The sequence below is a fragment of the Bradysia coprophila genome, unplaced genomic scaffold, assembly GCF_014529535.1.
Source record: "Bradysia coprophila strain Holo2 unplaced genomic scaffold, BU_Bcop_v1 contig_358, whole genome shotgun sequence".
NCBI lineage: Eukaryota > Metazoa > Arthropoda > Insecta > Diptera > Sciaridae > Bradysia > Bradysia coprophila.
In genome coordinates this window covers 4,910,487-4,937,449 of record NW_023503616.1, presented here as the reverse complement: position 1 = coordinate 4,937,449, position 26,963 = coordinate 4,910,487, and the positions used below count along the sequence as shown (strand labels likewise).

Genomic DNA, 26,963 nt, shown 5'->3' with positions numbered 1-26,963 from the left:
ACAAATGGTTTTTAGATGTTGAAGAAGTGATTGTTCTGAAATGTGTCTATGGATTTAGGGGATATCCGAACTATAGTGTTTAGTGTATACATCGAAATAACGAAACAATCTGGAATTCTGTCTAGTCAGTTTTGAACGTTTCTATCGTAGATGATTTGGATAAATATTTACATTTAAAGAATATCGGACAAAATTGGCATTACATTTTCCTGGTAACGAAACGAGATGAAACATATTTTTTTGTCGTTGAGAGCCTCGAAAGACGAGGTTTTATCAAAACTAACTTAATTGATTAAAAAATTAAAATTTTAATAAGTTTCAAAAAGTATTAGGATCTTTATTGCAAATCAAGTAAACTTTTTAGTTTAGAAGAACGATACACGGAAAACGTTTTCTGGAATTATTCTGGTTCTTGAAATTATAATAATTGAATAAACCATGTCTAAGTCTAGACTGCTTATTAATTAAAGATAAAATCGTCGTGACTTTCTGGACAATGTTTTTAATTTTTTTCTTCAAAGATTTGAAAATATGAAAAATGCTTTTCGCCTTAGATATTATTAAAGAAAGATTCATCAAGTCGAGCTCTTAAAATTTGATCAAAATTTGACCATCGTAATATCAAGACAACGAAAATTTTGCCTAGGGCCGAAAACAGAACTTTAAACACTGCTCCAATTTTACGATTTCACATGTAATTTATGTCAAAAAAAAAATTGTGTATGACCTGTGTGGAATAAAATTGCAGCCATTCCCATATCTTTTAAAATTGATAGTTTCGTAGTTTAACATTAATATTGAACAGCTAATGATTTTATTTTGACTATTTGACACATTGTCTGATTTAGTAGTTCGTAATAAGGTCAGAAAATGAAAATCTAGATTTTTATTTATTAAACGAACTTCTTGTGGAAACAATTACAAACCACAATAGCTCCCAAAACGGCAAACATGTCACATTTCATTCTTCCTTGAGCTTAATAAAACTTTCAAAATAAAATCTCAAAAGATAAAAAATATGTCACACAAAAATGAATGCAAACAATTCATATCTGAAATGTCGTTTATAAAACTATAGACTACAACAGACTTGTATACGAATATAAACTATATGTAGCTATCCAAAACAAACTCAAAATCCTTTATCAGTCAGTAGAAAGTCAACCGTTTTTCTCGTGATAAATGGTCCCACGGTGGTAATACATGGGGATCGTATGTAAGTTAAATGTTTATCAGATCTTAATGAAATAAGACGTGAGACAGAAAAAAGTTCGAAAAAAATGGGGTAAACTATTTTGCAAGTCTTCAGTGAAATTAATCCCAACTTAACGACAATTAAAAATGTCAAACTTTCTTTCAACTAAATTTACTTTAAAATTTTGCAAAGAACAATTAAATACGTCCGATTCGGACAATTTTCATTGAGACTATCTTGAGCGAAAATCAATTATTTCTCTGAAAATATTCATGGAAGGAATAAACCATAAAACTTTTATTGAATAGAAAATTGGAATTGAAAACATTTCTATAATCCCCCAGATAGGATATTGGGTGAGAATATGCAACTGTTCCCTAATATATCTTTCAGCTCCACAAATCAAAAATATTTTCGTTTTCGAAAATTGTACTTCTTCATCTCTTATTTGATATCTGAAATCAAAACAAAGTATGAAATATTTCGATGAATGTTCCAATACCCATAAAGCATAAGTACTATCACTCTTTACTATACTATAATTGTATAATATGCTACGCTATATGCTGCAATGCCAATATAAAATACTTAATAATTTATACGATTTGTGTGCACAGTCAATGAAATTCGTAGCCAGAATATGATAACAATAAATATATCGTAAAAGAAAGTGTTTTTAACCATATCTGCACTGAAAGTATATACGTAAAAAAATAACATAAAAACGGATCCTTTCTTTCTACAAGTGCTCGAATCAACATAAAATTATTTTTACATAAAAGAAAGGCAAATAAAAAATGTACAAATTTCGAAGCGATGCTGTGATATTCAGCATATTATTGAGTGGATGGTGTGTGACTGCAACCAAATTGGGTTTATACGACGATTATGATTACCAAAATTTCACTTATCACACATACAATCGACGCGTTCGATTTGATACAAAATTCCAATTCAATCGTAGTAATAGCAAACGATCTATGATTCTGGCAAACGAAAAGGAATTCAAGTATTACAATGTGGGAGTGCTGATGGCATCACATTTGGGTAAATATTGTTGAATTCGATTCGATTTTATCGCTCTTTATTTAAGTACATACCATGTACGATTGAACGACAAAATGTTTTATTAAAGACTCACCGTTTGATTTGGAAAGATGTGGTCCAGCTGTTGACTTGGCCTTGGAACGAGTCAATGAAGAGTTCTTGAAAAAACACCGTATTCGACTGAGGAAAGTCCAGGGGAGGTAAGTTTTGTTACTAATTTTAGACCCGCGACATTAGGGCATGTTCACGTCGTCTGCTGCAAAACTAGTGATAGCTCAAGCATTTAGGTCATCATTTCTCCAAATTTCCAAACTATACTCTTAATTCATGTACCACCCCACCCGCAACTAAATTCTGGTTAAAACTGGTCATGACAAACAACATTCATTTAGCCAAAGGTGAATGAATAGCGAATTGGGGTTGTTTATAATTCAACGAACTTTTTTCTTAAATGCTTGACCAAAATTTCGTACGAGTCTACATAATTGTCGAAAGCAATTATTATTCTTGTGCTTTTTTTTCGTTATTTCTTTCATTGAATTAGATTTAAATGATAATGCCTTCTGCTAAAGTTTTAATTTGAAATGCAATCGTTTGGAAATTATGATTGTAGCTTACACACTTTCTACTATACATACACTTTGTAGAATTTTCTACAGACAGAGGAATTCATTAAATTTTGATTCACAGCGAAATAAAACCCGTTTTTGTATGCACAATTTACGTTTTTTTCCCCTTTTGCTTCGAAGTTATCCAAGTTGTTCGGGGGCCACAGCACCGGGCTTGGCAGGAGATATGCACTTTCGTGATGAAGTCATTGCGTTCATTGGACCGAGTTGTGCATTTGCTTTGGAACCGGTGGCTAGGTTAGCAGCGTATTGGAACGTTCCGATAATCACCGGGATGGGCGATCAGGTATATATGAAAAATGTTAATTCACCATTTTCATTACTTATTGTCCGTTCATCATCACACTCATCATTATCATTTGTTTATATACTTATGTAGTCCATAACTATTAAATCAAGTCAATCATTATTCGTATTAATTTACCGACCCTGTTCCAGTTCATATAAATTCTACATAGAAATATTTTAGACGTAATCATTAGAGGGATGGTGAATTGTATATCTAATATTAATTCAAATACTCATTCTCTCATCTGGTACTTTGTAACTTCCGTCTATATAAATAATGACTGATAATGGTTTGATTTAATTAAATGGATTTTCTTCGTTTTTCTTTGTTGTTTTCCATATAGCATTTATGGTATATGCAGCAAAACGGTGTGTGTATATAGTGTATATATGAGGCAGGGAGGGATGTTTGCATTTTATGTTTGTTATTGGTCTTTTTTGTTTTGTATGTTTCATGTCATCCTTACTGATTCAATGTCGAATGCATTTTTATAAGTTTATTCTGGTCTTGGTATAGAGCACAATTCAAAACCGTATTATTAAATATTCAAGTGTCTCAGTAAATGAAGTATATTGCGTTTCAGGCAATATTTAGTTTAGTTCGTAGAATTTAAATTGATTATTGCTTGACACTGAGTTAGTATTTGGAGGAGAAGATCTTTCGATCGATCGTTCATTATAGATCAATACGATGTCACATATTTCAGAGAGTTTGAGAAATGTAACATGTTAGGGTAGACCTTAACGATTATACAAGCTTGTTAAATGAAAACCAATCTAATTTAAAAAAAAAGTTTCTACAATCCATATAAACTCCAATGTCCACATACCACATTCATGTACTCTTAGCCAAATATTGACTTTATTCAACAAAAATTCAATTATTAAAATAAAATGATTTTATGATAATCCGTTAATAGGATAATAACTTTGCCCATATATATTCATACACACACTAGGGATGCCATACATAATCTTTTAATTGATATATTCTTGGTGTGCGACAGAAAATGTCTTCATTCATAATCATAGCGCAAACATTAAATTACCCAATGTATCGTAAGCACATAAAATCATGCCACACATTCCGACCGAATCAAAATGAAAGTCTGGAGAAAAAAAAGCAGAAAGAAAAAATATGACGAAAAATGATAATAAACTGAATCATTTCTAATGTATAGTATGACAGTTTTTCTGTATGATTATATTACGTATGTGATGTGATATATACTCGAGTAAACTATGGAAAAGTCCTTTTTTTGATATAAATTACCAAAGACTGTAAGTCAGGGTCTTATGCCGGAAAATACCCTAGAATGTTTGTATACCAAAGGTTGTATGAAATGTTATGAAAAACGGAATTGTTTGTCCCAATATTTTGCTTGTATACACGATAACTTGAGTAATTATCAACCAATTACCAATTTTATTTTTTTAATCGACGCAGATATCAATTCCTGAGGTTAAGTTCGAAGATGGGCTATGTGGGATTAAGGATCTGAAAGTTATTCCAGAAAAACAGTATTTTCCACTGTTGGAAAATTCAATCAACCGAAAAAGATTACTTTGATGGAATTTGATTTTGTCGGTTAGTTATATCCAGCTATCACGCATGCATGATAGTCAGCTATCACGGTGATAGTTGGCTATAGTCAGCGATAGTCAGCTATCACGGTGATAGTCAGCTATCACGGTGATAGTCAGCTATCACGGTGATAGTCAGCTATCACGGTGATAGTCAGCTATCACGGTGATAGTCAGCTATCACGGTGATAGTCAGCTATCACGGTGATAGTCAGCTATCACGGTGATAGTCAGCTATCACGGTGAGGTGATAGTCAGCTATCACGGTGATAGTCAGCTATCACGGTGATAGTCAGCTATCACGGTGACAGTCAGCTATCACGGTGACAGTCAGCTATCACGGTGATAGTCAGCTATCACGGTGACAGTCAGCTATCACGGTGACAGTCAGCTATCACGGTGATAGTCAGCTATCACGGTGATAGTCAGCTATCACGGTGATAGTCAGCTATCACGGTGATAGTCAGCTATCACGGTGATAGTCAGCTATCACGGTGATAGTCAGCTATCACGGTGATAGTCAGCTATCACGGTGATAGTCAGCTATCACGGTGATAGTCAGCTATCACGGTGATAGTCAGCTATCACGGTGATAGTCAGCTATCACGGTGATAGTCAGCTATCACGGTGATAGTCAGCTATCACGGTGATAGTCAGCTATCACGGTTATAGTTGGCTATAGTCAGGGACAGTCAGGTGAAAGTCAGCTATCACGCATGATGGTTTTCTAGCCATGACATAAAATATTTATAAAATTTTATGAAAAACCAATTTCTGAATCGTTATTCAAATGTATGGAATGACATTAAAAAACAATCATACAGAAAACTTTAAAACTCCCACGAGTGTGAAGTTTGCGGCCAGAGCGAAGCGAGGGCCGTAATTCGCACGAGTCGTGCTATTTTTTTTTCATGATTAAAGGTTTTGTGAATGTAGAAATTACCGGGGGGCTTCCTTTTTGTACATAAGTGTAAGGGAAGAACGTCTATCGTACTATTTTATATTGTACCAAAGTGAAAGAGTCCTCTAATCGTTCCAAATTCGCATCTTTTACTTTTGTTTAACGTTAACAATAAGACTATAAAACTGAATAATAGACGACTTATACGAGTGGGACGTTTGCGGGCAGAGCGCAGCGAGGACCGTAATTCACACGAGTCTTTGTCTATTTTTGTATTGTTGATTAAAAATCTGGCCGCAAATTTACAAGCAAATAGAGAACAGAAAAAGTGGTTTTCCAAAGAACTTGTACTCAAGCGAATGTTTTATATCCGTTATTTGTGATGTTTCGGAAGATTAACAACGGAAAATAAAATGAAATTGATTAAAAATATATTGAAAAAATTGTCAGTCAAGGGCTCTGACCCTCCCAAAAGGTGGGGCCTAGTATTCTTCTTACTAAGTTAATTATAATTCGAGATCAATCAGGCAATAGTGGTGCTAATTATTGTTTATTAATTTTATGAATTAAATAAGATATAATATCGCTCTCTCTAAATTCTATTGCATACAGCCACCATCAGAGGGTGAACTCTCTGTAACATCTGGCATTTTGGGCCGCATTCATAAATGGAAAAATGAAAGCTCGGTAAGTTATGAAACATTTTATGATAAGATAACCATTCTGTGGAGTAAAGTACAAAATATGAATTTAATCAGCTAAAATTTCTGGTAAAGATGTTAAGATTAACTCGAGTGTACAGTTACGAAAATTCTCAAAAATAATTTTAAAGAAATGCTTGCCATTTGGTAAATGTAACGTAATATTATAAAATTGACCATTTACATATGGCAGTTTTCGAATCTACTACTTGATTTGAATAAAACAGATTGAGAACATACTTTTAGTATATTGAAATAAAATCTTCCGGTTCGTTTGGCATAGCATTTGGTGCCGTCGTCGATAACAGATGATGAGAAAGGTTCATCTACTGATCTGTAAACTATCAAGGCCGTACCACTAATGTGAAATATCATAGTAGTTGAAATAATTCATAATATTTAAGTATGTGGATCACCCTTTCCTTTCAACCGTAACAGCTATATAAAAGAAGTCATTTCAGTTATACATGAAGTCAATCAACTGTAAGAATATAATTGATTCGACCTAGACGATTATTTAGTTGCCTACGTACACATGTAACTAGAGGGTAAAATCATGTAGCTACAAAGGAAAATGTAATTTTTTTACTGAAATCAAATAAAATTGAAAGAAAAACGGGACAATTTACCAAACTGAATTTTCAACAGATTTGATTTGACATGACAAGACAATACCAATCGCTTATTTTCAGGGAAATTTAATCAAAATAGAAACGTTTATGATGACAAAACCTCGCCGAGAACATTATGCGACCTTTATTTGATTCTTTGAAAAAGTTTATACCTTTAAAATTTCCAGTAAACAAAATCGATCTTGCCTCAATATAATAAGAATCTTTGACACTTTGAAGTCCATAAAAAATATTTTTCTGCATATTTTTCAACTGTATAATATCTCATATTTACATTTTCACCAGTAACAGCACATCGTTCCTCTTGAACTCAATATTTTGCTACGCTTGACATTATATAAATAATGTACTCACACAACATGTTTTGCTACACAGTCTGGCCAATTCACAAATATGTGCGTGTTATCTCATGAATTTATAATGAAATAGAAAATTTGATCTGAGACATGGGTTCAGTTCCGGGGACCATTCACCATTTACGATATTTTTGTAAAAAGAAAAATTGATGTTGATGGTTACCGCATAAGTATAATGTTTACCATCAAGTAATAATGTTCGCCGTTCAGGCCGACTATCAATACGAATGGATGGTATCTGAATAATATCAGTTTCGACATCCTGTTGTATTCGTCTTAAGAGATTTGTCGAAAGGGTGAAATTCAAAGATGTAATTTACGCTTCATTCAACCATCTGTAATGGTAATAAGCTTTTATCGCATACGCGGTGTGATTCCCCGAAAAAATTATTCACCTAGGATATGTAAACAAACATTATACTTCTGTAAATTGTCAAAGTGTCATTCGCATATCTTGTTGTCTCGTTTTCGCTTATGCGATAAAAAAGAATATGCACGTATGACAAGCCGTCTCGGCAAGCCTCGACCGCCTTGTCATACGTGCATAATATTTATTACCTTACTAGGGAGATAAAGTGGAGTTTCCCTAGGGAAAACTCTTTACCTCGCTCGTAAGGTAATAGTATATTACTTCTCGAGATTCCAAGTTTTGTGTTTGATAAGTGGGGTGTATTCTCCACTGGTCAAATACACAACTAGGAACCTCGTAAGTACAATATTTTACGTGATTAGGCAATGTAAATGAAAATTAAACATGCCGTAACACGTAAAGCACTATACTACACTCAGGAAATAATTTGATATCTCCTATCACGATGAGTAAAATTACCTCGGACTGAAGTCCTCGGATGCTTTTACTCATCTGGATACGAGACATCAAAGTACATAGTAATGTACTATTTCTTTATGACAACCATCCAACTGCGAGAACTCATTACATAGAACTCGATACGTATAAATGAATTAAGTAAAAATTATCATTGCGTTGTGCTTTCAAACATGCCTAGCGGGAGTCGGTGTTTTCTAATCAATAAAAAAATGCAAAGCTTCCGTACAATATCACAAGACATATTGAACAGATTTAACTCACAAAAGAAAATAGAGTTGAGAGAAAGTAATTTCAAAATTTAATTCAATTGAAAAAACAATGTAAAATATTGAGTTCAAACATATTAACCTGCGTTGTTTAAAGGATAAATAACTAATATTAGCATATGCGAGAAAAAATATTGAAGCTTGCGTCGTCGTCGATTAGATATACGCATATATATAAGTTCGAGATCATAATTCATCCAAACTTTTTTTTCGCCATATTTTCTTTGATATTATGAATGTATTTGTTTATTCGCTGGAGAAATGGAGAAATACATTTTCGCGGAAGATGTCTGATTTTCTGAATTTATTATGATTTATGCTACTCAAAACTGTGAAAACATACTTACTTGACGCTATTTCTCACAAATTCATTTAAAAAGAATGTGTATAACATGATATCTTTGACCGTCTTCTGTACAGAAGTTGGTGCACAAGTCGAATTTCTCTTGTTTCTCAACGTAAAATATTTTGTGTTAAAAGCGAAAAATTGTACAAACACCAGAAGTTACCAGGTTCAATGATTATGTATTCATGCACTTACCGTTGATAAAAGATTATAATTCTTCACAATCTACTCCTCAGTTGCACGGTTCATAAAAAAAATCACTCAAATTTATAACACCGGAAAAAGTCTGTCAATGTAAACTCGCAAGTTCATCCTGTTTTCTTGAATAAAAAATTGTGTTCACAGTTGTCCGATCTGTTGCTGGCAGTCAGCCGTTTAAGGGCGTATTGCATTCCATATACTTGAATTTTCATCTCTTTAATACATATTTCTATACCAAATGTATATTGTATGAGTAGTCGTAAGAGTGAACACATATTTCTTGTCATCTGGTTTTTATATCCCACCAACATTGAAAAGGTATAATTGGAATTCGTGTCTCAATATTTCTTTTCTCACATAATAATAATGGCGAAGAAATCTGTACGGATGTAACTTGGGCTACGTGTGACACATGATAAGGGCAGAGTATTTCATGCATATTTAACATCAAATGAAATGAAGGTACTGACGATTGTCATATAGCTTTCAGATAATTTCATTTGAAATGTAAAAACTATGTTTATGTACAGTAGTGCGAAAAAAGTAGAGCATGAATGGATTTTCATATGCTTACGCACTAGTGCGTAAAAGTGACGTTTGTAACAAATGAGAATCTTACTACTATACGTAATGGTTCTTTATGACATCGAGAGCAAAGTACTTTATTAGGTTTTAGATTTGTAGATTTTGATCAAGGACAACTATATCGACAACGATGACAAAAATAAGTAATGAACTTGTGATAACCTCGCCTTATACAGCAAAATTCATGTTACCAGCGCAAATGAAGGAAAATATTTCATGTTTTAGTCTGCCGAAAATATTGAAATAAAATCAAGTAATAGATTCGATAACTGCTCTAATGATATGCTTGCCGTTTCTAAAAGATTAATCAAATAAGTATTAAGTTACCTTAACGAAAGCACCAAATAGTTTATGATACCGACTTCATTTTCATTTCCAAAGGTATCAAGTTTCAGTTGTAAACGTTTATTGCAGTTCTCTTCCCTTTCCTTTCAACACAACCGTACACAATTGATTGCGAACAGTTAAAGCTTTATATATTTTACGTCGTCAGCAGCCTTCTAAATGTTTGTTGCTACATTTTATTATCCTTAAACTTGTATTTCACCTGTGCCAACATAGAGCTGTCTATATAATGTTGGAACGAAATAAAGTAAATCAATTTCGAATGGAATCCAATCAGTTTAAAATACAAACAATTTACTTGAGGTTTAATTTAATCTGTTCTTACATTCCGATTTCCCGGTTTAATGATGGAAAACAATTGTCTTTATTTTGTGTCCATGACCGAACAGAGTTGATGTATAAAATCTGTCAACCGGCAAGGTAGTCAATTAATTTGCATAAAAGGTGCAGTGTGTAATAGGGTGGAGTGCGTTGATTTTCCATTCAATATTATGATAAGTAAAAGTTTACTTGTAAATAAATCAGAATTCAGAAATAAATCGATCCACCCTACCTAATGGTATGTGGTGCTATATAGAGTAACTACGTTAAAAGGAAAAGAGGAACGAACATCCTCCTGATTTCATAATATCCAATGTGATCAACTAGTTGTGTCAGTTGGAGAATTTTTAAATAGAATACTGTGAAAACTTTTAAGGATAAATTGAAAACTTTAAACTTTACAGAATGAGAGCATGAACATTCCATAGTAAGAATTTTCATCGTATTTTTCCTTATCTGAATTTTCAGGGTATGTTCAAAGACAAATCCAAATATCCAACTCTAACACGAATGTCATACTGTCAATGCAGATTGAAATTAGTTTTCGCAAGTATATTTCGTGAATTCGGCTGGAAACATATAGCATTGCTATTGGATCGGTCCGATTTATTTTCATTAACTGTTGGTAAGTATCCACAATTTTGCAAGTAATTTTAATATTGTCAGGCAGTTATCACCATAAAATGAATATTGAAAAATGTTGAACGCAGACAGTAGTAACACACAGAGTGTAAATTTATCGCTCCCGGTGTATCATTATTCAGAGTCGAATCCAATACCGTCAAGTGGCCAGTTTGACCGAGTTTATTATCTACCACGAGCAATACTCTGGTGTAAATAGCTAATTTAATGAGGAATTACATAAAAGCCGAGCCTTTTAATTATAATCGTTAAATGACTTACATACACACCGACATTTAGCACATAATGGAGATAGAATAATTCACTACATTTTCGTTATAAAGTTAATAAATTGCTCTTTTGCATTCTGTAAAAGTTATTCAAATTTTAACTTGTACCAAATCTGGTTACGAACTGTCGACCGAATTTCTGTTGGTAAATTATCACATCAATTTCCTTAGGAAAAAACTTGGAATACGGATTAAAACAGGAGGGACTTCTCAGTTTTGTGCGTGAGCTAAATGGAAACGAAGAGGAAAATTACGATAATTATTTGAAGGACGCTAGTATGTATGCTAGAGGTAATTAGACATTAATTAAAAACTTGATTAATTTTTGATCAATATTTCCCATTTTTGATTGAAGTGGTAATACTATCCGTACGTGGCCTTTTGGTAAGAAAATTTATGCTAGCTGCACATGATTTAGGTATGACGAAGGGCGATTGGACGTTTTTTGATGTGGAAATCTTTCAGGTAATCCAAAACATAATTTCGTAACTATTTATCTGGGTATGCACAGGTGATGTCTTTCCATGAAGTATACCAACAAAATCTTTTTCTCTTTTTCTTAAACTTCTAATTTATTAACTAAACCCTCAGACGTTGTGTATATTTTATGTTTAAAATTTTTCTATAAACCATGGAGTTGAATATCCTTGAAGGATCAACTTACAAAGTTTTTATTATGAAAATAGATTATACGCAGCATACATATGACGGTAGAGGTTACGTAGATATAAAAATATATATTTTTTATAAACAGAGTTCATACTGGGGTGACCATGGTTGGAAAATTGGAGACGCCGATGATCATAAAGCCAGAACAGCTTACGAATCCCTGTTAAGGTGATTATTAGCTTTATTTAGCTTTTACGAATGAATTGTGTTACCCACTGTGCACACTGTAATTATTTGCAGAGTTTCTCTGCTACAGCCAACGAGTCCGAAATTTCAAGATTTTGCTGAACAAGTAAAGGAACGTGCCTTAACTGACTATAATTATACGTTTAGCGAAAATGAAGAGGTAATTCATGGTTGTGTCAAGCGATTATATTATTTTTCATTGTTGTAGCAAAGAGGGTCGACAACAACACTAGAGAGGTTTTATGAAATAATTTCTTTTGTCGATATAAACAATCACAAGATTTATTTTGGAAATGTATAGCCAAAAACCTTGATTTACCATCGATGATTAATTACACCTGTTGAATTAATTTCATTCTCACACCGCTTACAGGTGAACTGTTTTATTGGTAATTTTTACGATGGAGTGTATTTACTCGGTTTGGTACTTAACGAAACTTTAACAGAAGGAAATGATATAACAGACGGTATAAGTATGACAAGGAAAATGTGGAACCGAGATTTTCATGGTGAGTTTTACTTGGTGCTTTTTTGTGTTATATATTTTCGGTTATTAATGTATTTGTAAATGAATTGACGGCAGAAGCTTAACTTTGAATGTGTAAGAATATTATATGGGTACTTCTTTCATCATTATACGAAAAGCGGATGAAACTTTTCTTTAATTATATCGATTCGAGGTAGCGTACCTATGTTTCATAATTTTGTTACAACATTTGTGTCCTTGAGGCTATTCAATGTTGAACAGGGATGCATATTTAGGCTATTAAATTTTGAAAGTTAGTGCCCCTCAAGTCCTAGCAGTTAAAAGATTATATCCAGAGTTGCATGTCGTATTGGGTCACCATTATTTGAAACTTACAGATTCTTCGGTGTTTTCGTAGAAATATTTCTTAGCCTAGGATCATCCTTGACTCGGATCAACGCACTTCAAGCATGAGTGGTACTCTAAATAGAGTACTGAAACTGTTTATCGAACGATTTTTGGTACTGTAAAAAATTTGAAACCAATTTTCATACAAAATATTACTCTATTTGGCAGTTGTCATTAGAAGCACTTTTGCTTGAAGTGCGTTGTACATTTGTAGCAATTTAAGAAAATAATCTCATTCACATAATTACTTCAACGCATACCTTTGAAGGAATTACTGGACATGTCCGAATTGACGGTATATTAGTAGTATTTGAATTAAATTAGCTTTTGAATTTAATTAACAATCAAATACGTTCATCTCCAAAGACAATGGTGATCGTGATGCTGATTATTCAATAATTGATTTGGACCCAATTACTGGACGATTTGAAGTCGTTGCTCATTACTACGGATTACATAGGTTTGCGTGCATTTAATTTTACCTTTGTTTTGCATGCTAAGCAATTTTAATTTATGTTGAACAGACGCTACTCACCAGTTAAAGGAAAGAAAATACATTGGCCAGGGGGTAGACAAGGTAATATGATGGAGGTTTTGTTTACGATTTTCTTAGAAAAATGTAAATGATTTTGTCTCAACAGGACCTCCACCAGATAGACCAAAATGTGGTTTTATGGGAAATTTACCAGAATGTCATGGACAAGGTAATAACATCGTTTCGACTAAGTTTTTTTTCCCCTAAAACTTTTGTATTGTTGAGACATCAGAATCAGACATACTTTAAATGAATATTTCATGAAGATGATTTTTCTTCTCAACCGAATTTTGACCTCCCATATTTACTTTCATGCTGCTCAACCTGTTAAATTATGAACGGTACAGAAGCGATTTTTCTCTATGGTGCGGTTGCATTCATAATATTTTTAGCATTTGGTGGTCTTGTGACATATTTAATGTGCAAGTAAGTTACTACCAACTGTGTCCGACGAATGTGGGTGTTTCTTATAAATTTTTTAATATTATTTTTCCCCATCGTAAAGGCAAATGAAACTCAACAACGAGTTGAATAACATGTCGTGGCGAGTACGCCCCGATGAGGTTCTGTTAGAAGTGGGTCGTTTATACGGTAGTAAAATGGGTCTTCAAAAGTTAAATGTTGAGGTAATATAATCGTGTTTTACAAATGATCATAAATTTTTATTCATTGAATCATAAAACATTTACTTTGATCCAACGACATCGAAAGTTTATGGTGATGTTTGAATTTTCTTTTCTTTTTTTATACATTTGTAGAGTTTTTCTTTACAACAGTTTGGTGTTGGTTCAGGTAGAGCATCGATCGGAAGCTGTACATCTTTGCCACCCACTCAAGTGTTTACCACCATTGGAATTTACAAAGGGGAACGGGTAGCAATAAAAAAAATTGCGAAAAAGAAGGTATTTTATGTCGATGTTGTTGTTGTTAGAGTTAAGAGTTTCGTTCTATTAGCAAGATGAAGCTGTGAAGTGTATTTATTGGAGATTACGCTAGGATAACAATTCGTGTGTGTGTGTATTTTTTTCCAATTAGGAATGGCTGACATCTTTGTCAATATATATTGGTTAAATGACCTAATTATAAAGTAAATCGTTGACCCTATTTGCGATTGTGTCGTTGCGTTATTAAGTCACCCGTTGGGGGGAGATATTTTATCTTAACCTTTTACATCTGCTACTTCTTTTGTTCAAAGTAACGTCTGCTGTTTAATATCGGTTCCATCATGGAACTTCCATGCATACTATATCTTACAACCAACTTAGCAAAAACAACTTTTTCTTTGGTAACAGGTGGACATTACATCAACGTTATTATGGGAAATTAAACAGGCAAGGGATGTTAGTCATGAAAACACCGTACGATTTGTTGGTATGTACATTATGCCGCCTTTCTAAGAAAAACATTTTATTCCATATTTTACTTAGGCGCCTGCATCGACCTACCTCGACCGACTGTTCTCATTTTAACAGAATATTGCCCAAAAGGTAAAAGTGTAATTTAAAGCAGTATTTTGCTCTAGCTAATACTCATATCTTCCGTTTAGGAAGCTTAAAAGATGTGCTGGAAAACGAGGCCATTCAATTGGATTGGAATTTTCGGATGTCTTTGATTCATGACATAGTTAAGGTAATTAAAGTCCCTTTTTTCTGATGAACAAACTGAGATTGTTTCGATTAGGGCATGGCATATCTACACAATGTTTCCGATGTTTCCGTGCATGGAAAATTACGATCTTGTAATTGTCTCATCGACGGCAGATTTGTATTGAAAATATCGGATTTCGGATTGCGTACGTTGACCACACCGTCAGAGTTCATAAAAGATCAAAATTTCTTTAACAGTAAGTTTGGAATTCAACAAACCGATTTTCGTTAGATTGGCTTACACTCAAAAACTGTTTCTCAGAACTTTTATGGGTAGCTCCAGAACTTCTACCGATGACCATTATACCAGGTACGCCAGCTTCACAAAAGGGTATGTTTTGTGTCTTCAATATAATGCCAAAACTCATTAGTATTTCCGCAGGTGATGTGTACTCATTTGCCATAATTTTGGAAGAAATTGTTGTTCGCGGTGAGTTGCCCTTCAATTTTTAGGAAAAAAAGCGGCCTGATTGTTCGAATTTTTATAGGAGGACCATACGAAACAGCCAGACAGTACCTAGATTCAAAAGGTTGATTTATTTGGATGCTACATAATGAAGCGGAAAGTTTGAAAATTTTATCTTCCAGCTATTCTAGACCGAGTAGAAGCTCATGAAGCCACACCATTTCGACCATTTATTGGTCAACGAGATTGTCCGCCGGATGTGTTAGATTTAATGGAAAAATGTTGGGCAGATAATCCAGATGATCGACCAGCGTTCGTAACAATTCGAAGTACTATGCGTGGTATTATGAAGTAAGAACTAATTTTGACTGCAACACTGATTTTTCCTTTTTCTGACGTCTGACCACAATATTTGTGTTTCAGAGGATTTTGCGAAAATCTAATGGACGACTTGCTACGTCGGATGGAACAGTATGCAAACAATTTAGAAAGTTTGGTTGAGGAAAAGACTGAACAATTAAGTATGGAAAAGCGTAAAACTGAAGAGTTACTTTATCAAGTTCTTCCACGGTAGCTTAATCTAAAATTTAAAATAATTGAGAATCGGTGGGTAATTAATTAATCTTAACCGTATAGTCCCGTTGCAACCCAATTGCTAGCTGGAGAAATGGTTCAACCAGAACAATTTGAGTGCGTTACAATATATTTTAGCGACATAGTTGGTTTCACCGCACTGTGTGCTCAAAGTCGTCCGGTAAGCAAACCTTATTGCTCCATAAATTTAAAACTTAATTAATCTACAAAACATACAAATTCTGTTGACTCAATTTTTAATTTCTTGGGTACAGATGGAAGTTGTAGACTTTTTGAACGATTTGTAAGTAGAATGTAACCGTTAGTATAAGCAAACTATTTGCTCACCTTGATCATTTAAAGGTACAGCACGTTTGATAGAATAATTGGATCATATGATGTCTATAAGGTTGAGACAATAGGCGACGGTAAGTCCGTTCTCATTTACTAAGCGGATTGAAATTCATTAAGAGAAAACATTCTAGCCTACATGGTTGTATCAGGTCTACCAGAGCGAAATGGACATGATCATGCAAAGGAAATCGGATTGATGGCATTATCAATTTTAGAAGCTGTTCGATGTTTTACAATCAAACACAAACCGGACTATCAATTGCGCATACGAATCGGAATTCATTCAGGTTTGATGCGACATTACCAATAGCTGCAGATCCGAAATTTGACGATTTTGTTACAGGAAGTGTATGTGCAGGAGTAGTCGGAGTGCGTATGCCACACTATTGTTTGTTCGGTGATACAGTCAACACAGCTTCACGGCTTGAGTCAACTGGAATCCGTAACAGAATTTATCGCATTTCACAAGACACTTTTGTCACAATATGACGAATTTTTCAGCTCTCAAGATCCATGTATCAGATGCTGCCAAAGAAATTTTGGACAAATTTGGCACGTTCAGGCTAGAGTTACGTGGCGATGTTGAACTGAAAGGTAAAGGTGTTGTTACGACATACTGGCTACTAAATTGTACGGAACAGGACCCTAGGCCGCCGACTCCATTGAAAACGTATCACAGTGAGGCTGAGGCGCCATTTACATTATTCTTTCCGGCTATCGGGAAATAACTATATTGAGTAGTTTAACCTTTCACAGACGGCATATCTACGGTATAATTATATTGAGTCTGTTACTAGGTTTCGTTTTAAGCATTTTCAGCAGATTGATGTAAAGTCTTATCGCTGCATTAGATTTAGTATGTGTAAGCCCAGACTTCATCGCTTTTTTTGTCGCAGCTGTGGATAACAAATGATATAGTCGTCTGGAACGGGGTAGCTAGCATATTATATGATATATATGTTGGTATGAGATATTGATAAGCATCTAGTCAAATGGATGGGAACCAATTTTGTGTAAATTAGAAAATTAAAGTCTATGTAAATGGAAAATGAGTATTTTTTGAAGGAACAATACATTAATTCAAACATGCACACCATCTTTGTTTAAATGATATCTAAATTTGTAAACAATCTTTTATCACAACAGTAGCAAATATTGAACACTTTACCAGGACCGTAGCTAGAAGATATTGTTTCCAGGGTACCAATGTATAGTGATGTACCCATTCATGCAGAAAGACATTTACTTAAAAAAATGGTGGACAGGCACTATGAATTTTAGAAAGTTATCAAGGAAAAGCACCCACTAAACTGTTAAAACTGTTATAAAAATATCGTCTTTGAACCTTTTCGAACAGTTATATCAGCTGAGAGATGTTCTTCCTTGATACCCTTCTTAATTCCCGTCTGTCCACCTACTGGTTACTTTAGAAAATGTCTTTTTATACACCGATTCATCACTGTACATATAAATTGATACTTAATACCCTGGAAACAATATCTTCTAGCTATGGCCCTGAACTTTACAACAGTCGGAGCACAGTCCGTTCAGAGTGGAGATGTTAGTTTTAATTGTTAGAAAATAATTTATTTGAAAACCGAGGTTCACCATCAAAGGCTTGAAACAGAGAAAAGATGGAATGCCCGGAACCTATCTAGACACCATACGAGAATGACCTGCAATAGTCTTAGTTGTGCGCTCACTTTCATCAGCGATAAGATTGTATGTGATAACAATTATCAGAAAATTTAATATCAATGCGTTGTGTGGCGGCTTAAGCATAGCAGTTTTAACAGTATCTTTTCGGGATTTAATTATAATTCAATCGTTTTTTCCCAATTATGTCATTTGCCGGTAAAGTAATCTTAATAACTGGAGCTAGTTCGGGAATAGGAGCTGCATGTGCCGAGTATTTTGCCAAAGAAGGTGCTCAACTAGCGTTGGTGGATCGAAATGCTGACAAATTTCAGAATGTTGTACAGAAAATCAAGCAAATTGATGCATCTAACGATCCACTCGTAATGCTGAAGGATGTGACAATGGAAGCGAAACAAATAATCGACGAAACCATTCGAAAATACAATCGACTGGACGTTCTAATCAACAATGCTGGATTCTCGATACGTGGTACCGTCGAAAATACCAAAATTGATGATTTTGATTCGATATTTGCAACGAATGTTCGCGCTGTCTTTATGCTGACACAGCTGGCGATTCCATATTTGATTGTTTCGAAGGGTAATGTCGTCAATATGTCGAGTGCAGCTAGCCTAAGGGCAATGAAAAATAATCTCGCGTACAGTATGGCCAAAGCGTCTGTAGATCATTTTACACGTTGTGCGGCATTGGAGTTGGCTTCGAAAGGTGTCCGAGTGAATTCAGTTAATCCTGCATTGATAATCACTGATTTCCATTTGAATCTTGGAATGACAATGGAAGAATACCGAGAATATGTTGACACTTTCGGAAAACAGCATCCGGTTGGACGTGCTGGTCAGCCGGAGGAAGTAGTTAGAGCTGTTGCGTTTTTGAGTGCAGAAAGCTCGGGTTTTGTAACTGGCATATCTCTCCCAATTGACGGTGGTATTACTGTATCTAATGCAATAAGCGCTACTGGTCCCCGTAATTTACCCAACTAGAGCCACAACGACATTTTTGTACATGTCGTAAATGGTATATACAGCCAAATATTAATTGAAAATAAAAATGTTTGTAGCGTGCTGCATATTATTATTCGCTTTTTACACTGTTACCAATCGGCATCCCTTTATCAAGTTTAACTCCATGGCCTGGGAAAAGTGACGAAGTAAGGTGCATCGATTTGACTGTATCAAATTTAATTCAAAATTTGGACTACATCTGTGACACACTTCAGTAATTAATTTAACGTACCGCTCACATTACACATTTAAATCTACGAAGCGACGGTTGTGGCAGCCTCTTTTTCCAATTCTTCATCATCTGGTAACTCTCTAACCAACGACAATAATTTCTCCAATTTTTGCAGTTGCAACACATCTTGATCAACATTCTGCTGCTTCTTCGGTGGTTTCACTTTCAGTCGTAGGTTCGGCGAAAGTTTCAGCGACGTAGTCATACCCCTGGTTATTACAAACATTGGTGTTATAAATAAAAATCTCGTAAATTGAGACAGGAAATTCGTACTTATCATCACCGACGATTATAAACGGGAGTTTTTGATTAAATGCAATGCACGTCAATTTGACTGATTTTCTTGGTACGACTTGTTGAACACAGATGGCTTTGTATTTGTTAACATTAATATCAAAAACGTACACCTTTCCTTCGGTGGTTACAGCTGCAAGAACTGTGCTCGAATAAGGGCTAAATTTAACATCACCCACACTAGCACCCAGATCGAATATAAACAACGGTTCGCTGAAAAATATATTCGCGTCAAGTTTTGAAACTGTAAGCTCAATATTCAGCCGAAATAGGGCTCACCTTCTCATGTCTTCCCAGATTTTAACCCGCCAGTCTCCACTGCACGAAACAAATATATTCGAATTGAATTTATTAAAATCAATTTTGTAGATCGACAAATAGTGCGCATGGTAGGTCATCAAGTATCTGTAACAGAATTAACTTTTACAAAACTTTAATCGGTTCGTTTCTATCGCAAACTCCAGTTACTTGGAACTGAATGCCGTGCTGCATTTATAGATCAAACCCTCTTCCGTCCCCACTAAAAATATTTCTGGTTGCTTCGGATGAAATATCATACACGTTCCGCAGGCTTTAAGTTGGATGTCACTTCCATCAGGATTACCAATGTGCTCCTTGTCCAAATACAGCGTTATAATCGTTGTGATGGACAGTTTGTTCTGCATTAACACCCAATTGAAAACGCGTCCATCAGCAGAAACCGAATAAAAGTTAATCTCGCCATCCGGCATATCTGGACCCCACTTCATCTATGGACAATGTCAAGTTTTTTTTGAAAAAGGAATAATTTTTCTTCTGACATAGGTATGAATGAATCATAACGAGTCAGTGAATGGATTTTTTTTTCGTTTGTACCTCCCATATAACATCCGAATGTTTGCAATTAACACCCTTTGATAAGTAAAGTGGTTGTGATGGATTCGTTTGTAGATTGTACACAGCAACGTTACCGTCGTACATTCCTTAGGTTATGAGTAATGAGTTTTACAGTGTGAAATAAGCAATGTGAAATGTACATACCAATTACGAGTAAATAAGGATACTTGGGATGAATGTCACAGCACATGACACCACTTTCAGTCATAACTGAAAAATGGTCAAAGTTGTTAGCAGGTAATAAAGTTATCAATTCTCTTCCTCCTGACAGTGACACTTACTTCGATAATCGGGAAACGATGGGTTCTTGATAGTAAATAGACAGACACCTCCTTCTGGAGCTTGCCGTAAGAAGTCCACTAAATTTTTTTTTAATAAATTTTCCTTTCAGAATTTTTGGCAGAGGATTGATAGCTTACATGATCCATAGCAGACAGCAAACAAATCATAGTACAAGGTATTGAAGCAAATGTCTGTGATGTGCATTTTCTTAGTCTTTTCGTATGAGAATTTCCATAGGGGTAGCAGAGTTCCTTCCTCTTCCCGAAATTCATCCGATGGATCCTCGTAATAGCGGTAGTCTTGAGCAATGTCATCAAAGATATTTTGATTGATCATCCTCTCCAATATTTGCCAGCACTGCACACCAAATTAACGGGACAATAGTTTTTAGGCAATTCAATTATGAATCGAGTCTCATATAACCACCTGTAAATACTTCTTATTCAGTTCTTGTGACGCCTGAGCACTGTCCGCCTTTTTCTTGCTATCTTTCTTGGACACCGTATTCTGAATAAAAATGAATTACAAATCCATATTCAGACAATAACTGGTTGTAGTTGTGCTGAGCCAATACGTTATAGCTTTGCGGAAAAATTTACAATACCTTTTTATCCTTCTCTTTGTCTTTTTGGTTCTGCTCGAAATCCGCAGCGTATGAGTCATAGATAACCCATTGTTTAACATTGCCAGCGAAATTAGAGCGTGGTGGCGGTATTGTTTGCGTATCAACACTCTACGAACAATCAAAATTCATTTTTGGACAAATTTAGAATTGAATTCGTCATACCCGTGAGGGATTGTTGTAAGTTAACGCAGCTCGCTCACAGTAGTTGAACTGGTTTATTAGTTTTAACCTTTTCTTGCCACTAGTTTTCGCAGCTGCAGGGGCTTCAACAGCTGCTACAGCCGTTGTTTCGTCTTCGTCTGCCTCTATGTAATAGAAAGGTAAAATTACTGTTCTATACCGTACTGTATGACAATGAACTAATTGACGAATATCATCAAAAAAAACCAAGAGTTCATCGTATTTGAATGTAAATCCTTAAAATATATCTTCGTTCTGTGATGGAAGAGGTGTTAATTATTTATCTGTGTGTCATTTGTTTCCAACGTGTATTTTCGTAATGTTAGTTCTGGCAAAATTCAAATCATCACATCAAAAATAAAATTTAATTACCAGCGTCCTCAGCACCTTCACCGTCATCTTCCCCTCCTTCCGGTTTCGGTGGAGGTGCTACTTCAGAAACGACATCTTCTGGATCCGATTCCACAGGCGGTTGATAGTCTTTATATTTTGTACACATTTTTTTTCGATTTTTTAAGAAACAAATTTTGAAACAGATCATGCATTATTGTTCATCAATTGGTAATATTTAGAGGTAAAAAATTAAAAATTAGAAAATCCAATAAAATTTACCATCTCCCATTTCCTCAATTTGCTTTTTGGCTTCATCCGAATCAAGATGAAGTGATGTTCCATCAAATTTAAATAATGTAACGATATTTGGTGGAGGTGGCATCTGGAGAAAATTCCCACTATTATTACCATACCATTTTATAGCTAGACAATGGAAAAATACCTCAACGAAACACCCCTCCTTGAAACTATAGATGACCAGATTTTTCGGAACATTTGGATTGTCGGTGGATAAAACTTTTTTAATCTCTTCCGACAATTCACTTTCATTCAGGTCCAATTGATCATCCGGTTTAATCAATTGTCGAGCCTTTGCCCAGTCATCCTCGCTTCCAACTGACTCTTTTCCATCGATGAGATTTGTTTTCGATTGCTTTTGAGTCTGTAAAATGATTTGGGAAATGATGTGGATCAGAACAGAAAAACAATGCAAATTCTCGAATTCAAAATGCGATTCATTTTATCGCAGAGCGACCCGAAAAGTCCTCGATTATCCCTCCTTTAAATTTATGTGTGGAATACATCAGTCCTGGATTACACTAGCAGTCGTAAATTTCTGTTTCTATTATCGCAATATTTTCGCTTGATTACGAGCAATTATAAAATTTTAAAGTTTCAAACGAATTGATTAATAAAACTTTTCCATGATTTACATACTTCTGCAAATGCACCTATCGGAGATGTATTCATTGCACTCTAAAAAAAAAGGGTTTCCTTAGTCGAAAACCGAACGATAAAAAATGATTTCGTTCTATTCCAATCAAGGAATAAAGTGCAACTGATTTTTTTTTTATACAAAGAATGAAATACCGCTAAAATCGCGCAGAAGTCTGTTAGCGTTTATATTCATTTTTTTTGTATTTCATTATACTAAATGAAGATGTGACATAATATGCTAAAAACGTTTACCCCGGCTCGGCACGTTCGAATAAATATATAGTTGTACTACAGTTGTGTCGTATATCGGCTTGATTGTAAGTTTGGAATTCAGGACCTTTAATGATAACCACGAGCCCAAATTTATGCCATAAAAAAAAACAAAATCTAAATAGCCATAAAAAATAATTAGTTTGAATTGACTAAAATATATAATTCGTTGCTAACTACTGCAGTCATCGGTAGCCATAAAAAATAATTAGTTTGAATTGACTAAAATATATAATTCGTTGCTAACTACTGCAGTCCTCGGTTATCGAGGTCAATCACAAAAATAAGATATGTGCGATCATGTACATATGTCCTAGATAGCAAAATGAATATTGAAACTAATGAAGTAAAAGATTTCATTGAATTTGTGAAAGCTGTGAAAGCTGAATTTCAGCTACAATTATAGGAAATCTTATAGAAACGGCTAGCGATAAGCTATGTCTAGCGTTTTTATAATAACGAAATGAACGATGAAAAAATCGAAGGGATAGATTTTGTAGGAGTTACTTTATACAAATGAAGTAGCAGATTCAATGATTTTGTAGCGATATGTTTGCCTTTTCTGGTTTTAGTAAACACTGAAAACGAATTGAATATCGATTAAATGACACGCTACTGGCTTAGCGTATCCAGCGATGCAAAGCAGTGGTTACACTTCTTTCAGTAATATCACGGAATTCGTTAAAATATATAGCTAACATAATTTGTAAATTTTTACGAGAACATTTAAATAAATTAGTTCCTATTAATTTACGAGACCTATACCATAAAATAATTTATTAAAAAAATAAGTCTACCGGTAAACTACCTCCCTACCTGTATACCTAAATCAAATGTTATTATTGTCTGTTCTAAATATTTGCATGTCCTTATATTTCTTCCGGTAAAAAAACATTCAATATAGTTAATTTAGATGTTCAAATATTTTTAGAATCTAATTTGATTATATTTGGAAAAAAAATGGCTCGACTAACCCAACGTATACTTTGGTGTGCTAATTCATCAATCAATCGTTATAAATAAATCATTTCCGTATTCAGTAAGGAAAATTGTAATATTGTAATATAATGCAGACAATGCGGACAAAGAATATGTAATAAATCTAATTATAATGGAAATGGCGATATCAATTATATCACAACAGTTTTTTGTGACTACTTTCGTGAATTTTTCTTTTATATAAATGATTATTACCTAATTTGTTACCGATGTAAAAACAAACGACAAAGTCTGATTAGTGCACTCGTTATATTAAACAAAATATTAAAAGAAATGAAGTAAAGATTTCTAATCGAAAGAAGTAATAGAAGCGATAACGATATTCCAAATATGCTTTTCATGTGTCATGAAAAATAATATGCGTATCTGTCTTGGCCAGCGGTTTTTAGGCATTTTCGCAAAAAAGCCTAAAGCCCGCTGGCCACGACAGACAAGAAAATTACTATTCCGTCTGTGAACGATTAATAGAAGTGGTACTGAGAACGAGGAGTTCTACAAAAGTTTCATTTGAAGGGGTAGATTTTATGCACAATTTTGTTTTCCAAAAATTTAATAAAAGCTTGTGTTGAGGTGAATTTAGTAAATAAAATTGCATAATTTTAAATTCCAAAGATATAGTCATCACTGACACGATATGCTATAAATATGAAAATAAATGAATCTTCATAACACAATAAACTCTTGCATGTTAAGCAATGCGACTGTGAATAAATGTAGAAAATTTGCATTAAACTTTGTGAATTATCAACTTTATTTGTGTATATTTATAAGCGAATTTGTTTACTTAAACAAATTTAGAAAGAATCACAGAATTTAAATTGATAAACGGCATGCAATCAGGTTTCTTTGCACGACGTTTCCGATGACGTGGTTGGTAGAATTTAGTTCCTCAATAACTTAGCAAATATACTGGTTATGACAGTACCAAAACCGAGAAAGCTCTGGGATGTGTTTTTGTAAGGCAGTCCATTTAAAAAAAATGTTCAGATAATTTCTATCTAACTAGAGCATCGTTTTCATAAGGACTTATGCCTCTTATTTTGGTTACATAATAATCGAAACGTGACTAGCAGAATAAATAATTTGGTACAATTGATAATATTTGTGAAATTGGTTGTTCCGGAAATACAATTTTAACCGAAAAAAATCCCTAAAAAACATTGTAATCGGAAACGATTGATAGTTGCGAAATACTAATTGTTGAATTTAAAGCATTTTTCCAATGTTATTTATTTTTCACAGACGGCAATCTCATCAGCAGTTTTACTATCGGATCCGGGTGTGTTCATTCACTTAATCTAAATATTTTGATTCAAAATAGATTTCCAATCTTTTGCTTCATTGTTTTGAGTATGCGTTTTACTATGTAAGACCGCATTAGTCAAAAATTGTTGTTTATTTCTGAAGTCTTCTACGATATTACATATGATTGAACATTCTTGGTTTTCTTTTCGTTTTTGTTGCAAAAGGAAAAATGATGTTGGCATCTGTATTTAAACTTCAACAAACTTTCGATCAGTTTTAATGTAAGTAAGTCATTAGATTCGTAGTATGACTATTCCAATAAAAAGTCTAACCCAACCCATTTAACAAACAGTAAGAAGTGAGAGCAGAAACTCGTGATTCCACTGCAGTAAGGGGTGGCCGTATAGATTAGCTTCCATGTTTCGACTCAGTTTCAAAATAAGAAGTTAGTACAGCACTAAATAAATGAAATATTCAGCTCGGGCTTTGTCAACACCAACCAAGGACGATTTCCCATTAAAACTCTGTCATCTAGTATCCTTGGTATAATATTGTTAGCACATTGAAATTAATTGCGGCTTGCCAACTTTCAGCACCCTGGACTTTACTTAATTAGTCGAGGAATGCCTCCAAATAAATTTCTAAAAATCCAAAATTGAATTCTAGATTTTTAGAAATTTATTTGGAGGAATTCCACGACTATTTAAGGGTGTCCAGGGTGCCGAAAGATGACAAACCGCAATTATTTTGAATATGTTAGCTTTATCGAAAAATCTGTGCAATGACGATAACAATTAATGAAGACAACATAGACATTCATACGAAACATTGGGCGTTACTTTAAATCAAAGAAGTAACAGCAACGTTGGCAACATATTTGATGATTATGTCATGATACGCTTCCTGTTTACAAAATGTTAATCAATTGTACTTTAGAATGAGTAATGAATGAATGGGTAATAAGAAAAACAACTGCAGGTAAACTGTTACAGGAAGGATGTTTGGCTTAGAGAAAGAGCTACGAAATATATCAACAATATATTTGTATAGCCTTGATGTTTGAAGCATCAATCACACACTCGGATAACCATTTATATAGTTAAAGTAATATATCGACATATAACGTTGGTGCTACAAATAGTTCAATCATTTTAGTTAATGAATCACCTATCAAATCACTAACGTCGGTAATTAAAAATAAACAGAACGTTTCGTATTCAGCCAAGATATTGGAAAAATCTAGTTACAACGAAATCAAATGGTAAACAACTTACACTCACTCGTTTGTCTCTACCCAAGGGGGGTTTGGCTGGCATTTTTGTTTAACTTAATATTTAGAATCCAAAAAAGTACACAAAATAAAACAGGTAATCAACTAACTTGACCTTCAATTACTTCAAATACAGCGACATATTTCTAAATATTTCTGTGTAGCCAACTTTAATTGAAAAAAACCAAATTTTCATCGTTGCTAGGACATTATTGATTTCACTTTATATGTTTCGAACCTACGTCTCATCGCGACATAACTTAAAGAGTTCGATATATCAGAACCAATATGATGACGAATTTGAGTTCAAACGCAATAAAAAGTTTCGTTAAAGATTTGAGGTAGTAAAGTATCTGGATGTGGAAGTTGAATCTGTTACTT

At 34.2% G+C, this 26,963-nt stretch overlaps 3 protein-coding genes across 4 annotated transcripts; 2 read left to right on the top strand and 1 right to left on the bottom strand.

Annotated features, from left to right (window-relative positions):
* The first annotated feature begins 1,822 nt into the window (after positions 1-1,822).
* Positions 1,823-17,463, top strand: LOC119081405 (atrial natriuretic peptide receptor 1). Its single transcript, XM_037190299.1, has 32 exons — positions 1,823-2,242; positions 2,331-2,442; positions 2,992-3,157; positions 6,257-6,331; positions 10,695-10,851; positions 11,309-11,428; positions 11,493-11,602; positions 11,892-11,974; positions 12,047-12,152; positions 12,366-12,501; positions 13,135-13,161; positions 13,233-13,326; positions 13,391-13,443; positions 13,508-13,570; positions 13,749-13,827; positions 13,907-14,027; positions 14,160-14,303; positions 14,694-14,772; positions 14,829-14,888; positions 14,948-15,030; positions 15,082-15,244; positions 15,310-15,378; positions 15,430-15,477; positions 15,536-15,577; positions 15,636-15,804; positions 15,877-16,023; positions 16,090-16,207; positions 16,302-16,330; positions 16,390-16,454; positions 16,512-16,667; positions 16,724-16,822; positions 16,882-17,463. The coding sequence occupies exons 1-32, from the start codon at positions 1,993-1,995 to the stop codon at positions 17,106-17,108; spliced, it is 3,450 nt and encodes a 1,149-aa protein (XP_037046194.1). The 5' UTR covers positions 1,823-1,992; the 3' UTR covers positions 17,109-17,463.
* Positions 17,464-18,163: 700 nt separating this feature from the next.
* On the top strand, positions 18,164-19,107 carry LOC119081479 (3-oxoacyl-[acyl-carrier-protein] reductase FabG-like). The gene has a single exon (XM_037190477.1). The coding sequence runs from the start codon at positions 18,222-18,224 to the stop codon at positions 19,017-19,019; it is 798 nt and encodes a 265-aa protein (XP_037046372.1). The 5' UTR covers positions 18,164-18,221; the 3' UTR covers positions 19,020-19,107.
* Positions 19,108-19,253: 146 nt separating this feature from the next.
* LOC119081416 (dynein intermediate chain 2, ciliary) lies at positions 19,254-26,749 on the bottom strand. 2 transcript variants are annotated; one of them, XM_037190314.1, is made up of 15 exons: positions 26,587-26,749; positions 22,305-22,523; positions 22,142-22,244; positions 21,902-22,009; positions 21,512-21,654; positions 21,329-21,457; positions 21,151-21,231; positions 20,862-21,081; positions 20,724-20,801; positions 20,587-20,652; positions 20,422-20,528; positions 20,035-20,315; positions 19,846-19,971; positions 19,546-19,779; positions 19,254-19,481 (listed from the first exon to the last, which is right to left on the bottom strand). In XM_037190314.1, the coding sequence occupies exons 1-15, from the start codon at positions 26,626-26,628 to the stop codon at positions 19,295-19,297; spliced, it is 2,124 nt and encodes a 707-aa protein (XP_037046209.1). In that variant the 5' UTR covers positions 26,629-26,749; the 3' UTR covers positions 19,254-19,294. The 2 variants fall into 2 exon arrangements, with proteins under 2 accessions (XP_037046209.1, XP_037046211.1); XM_037190316.1 differs by having other exon boundaries at positions 26,593-26,749.
* Between the last annotated feature and the right edge of the window lie 214 nt (positions 26,750-26,963).

Coding starts and splice junctions, on each gene's coding strand:
- LOC119081405 (XM_037190299.1), top strand. CDS start 1,993: ATGTACAAATTTCGAAGCGATGCTGTGATATTCAGCATATTATTGAGT. Junction 2,443..2,991: donor CTGAGGAAAGTCCAGGGGAG/GTAAGTTTTGTT, acceptor TTTGCTTCGAAG/TTATCCAAGTTGTTCGGGGG. Junction 13,571..13,748: donor ACCAGAATGTCATGGACAAG/GTAATAACATCG, acceptor TGAACGGTACAG/AAGCGATTTTTCTCTATGGT.
- LOC119081479 (XM_037190477.1), top strand. CDS start 18,222: ATGTCATTTGCCGGTAAAGTAATCTTAATAACTGGAGCTAGTTCGGGA.
- LOC119081416 (XM_037190314.1), bottom strand. CDS start 26,628: ATGCCAGCCAAACCCCCCTTGGGTAGAGACAAACGAGTGAGT. Junction 22,245..22,304: donor AGGAGGGGTGTTTCGTTGAG/GTATTTTTCCAT, acceptor AATTTTCTCCAG/ATGCCACCTCCACCAAATAT. Junction 21,232..21,328: donor ACAAAGAGAAGGATAAAAAG/GTATTGTAAATT, acceptor ATTTTTATTCAG/AATACGGTGTCCAAGAAAGA.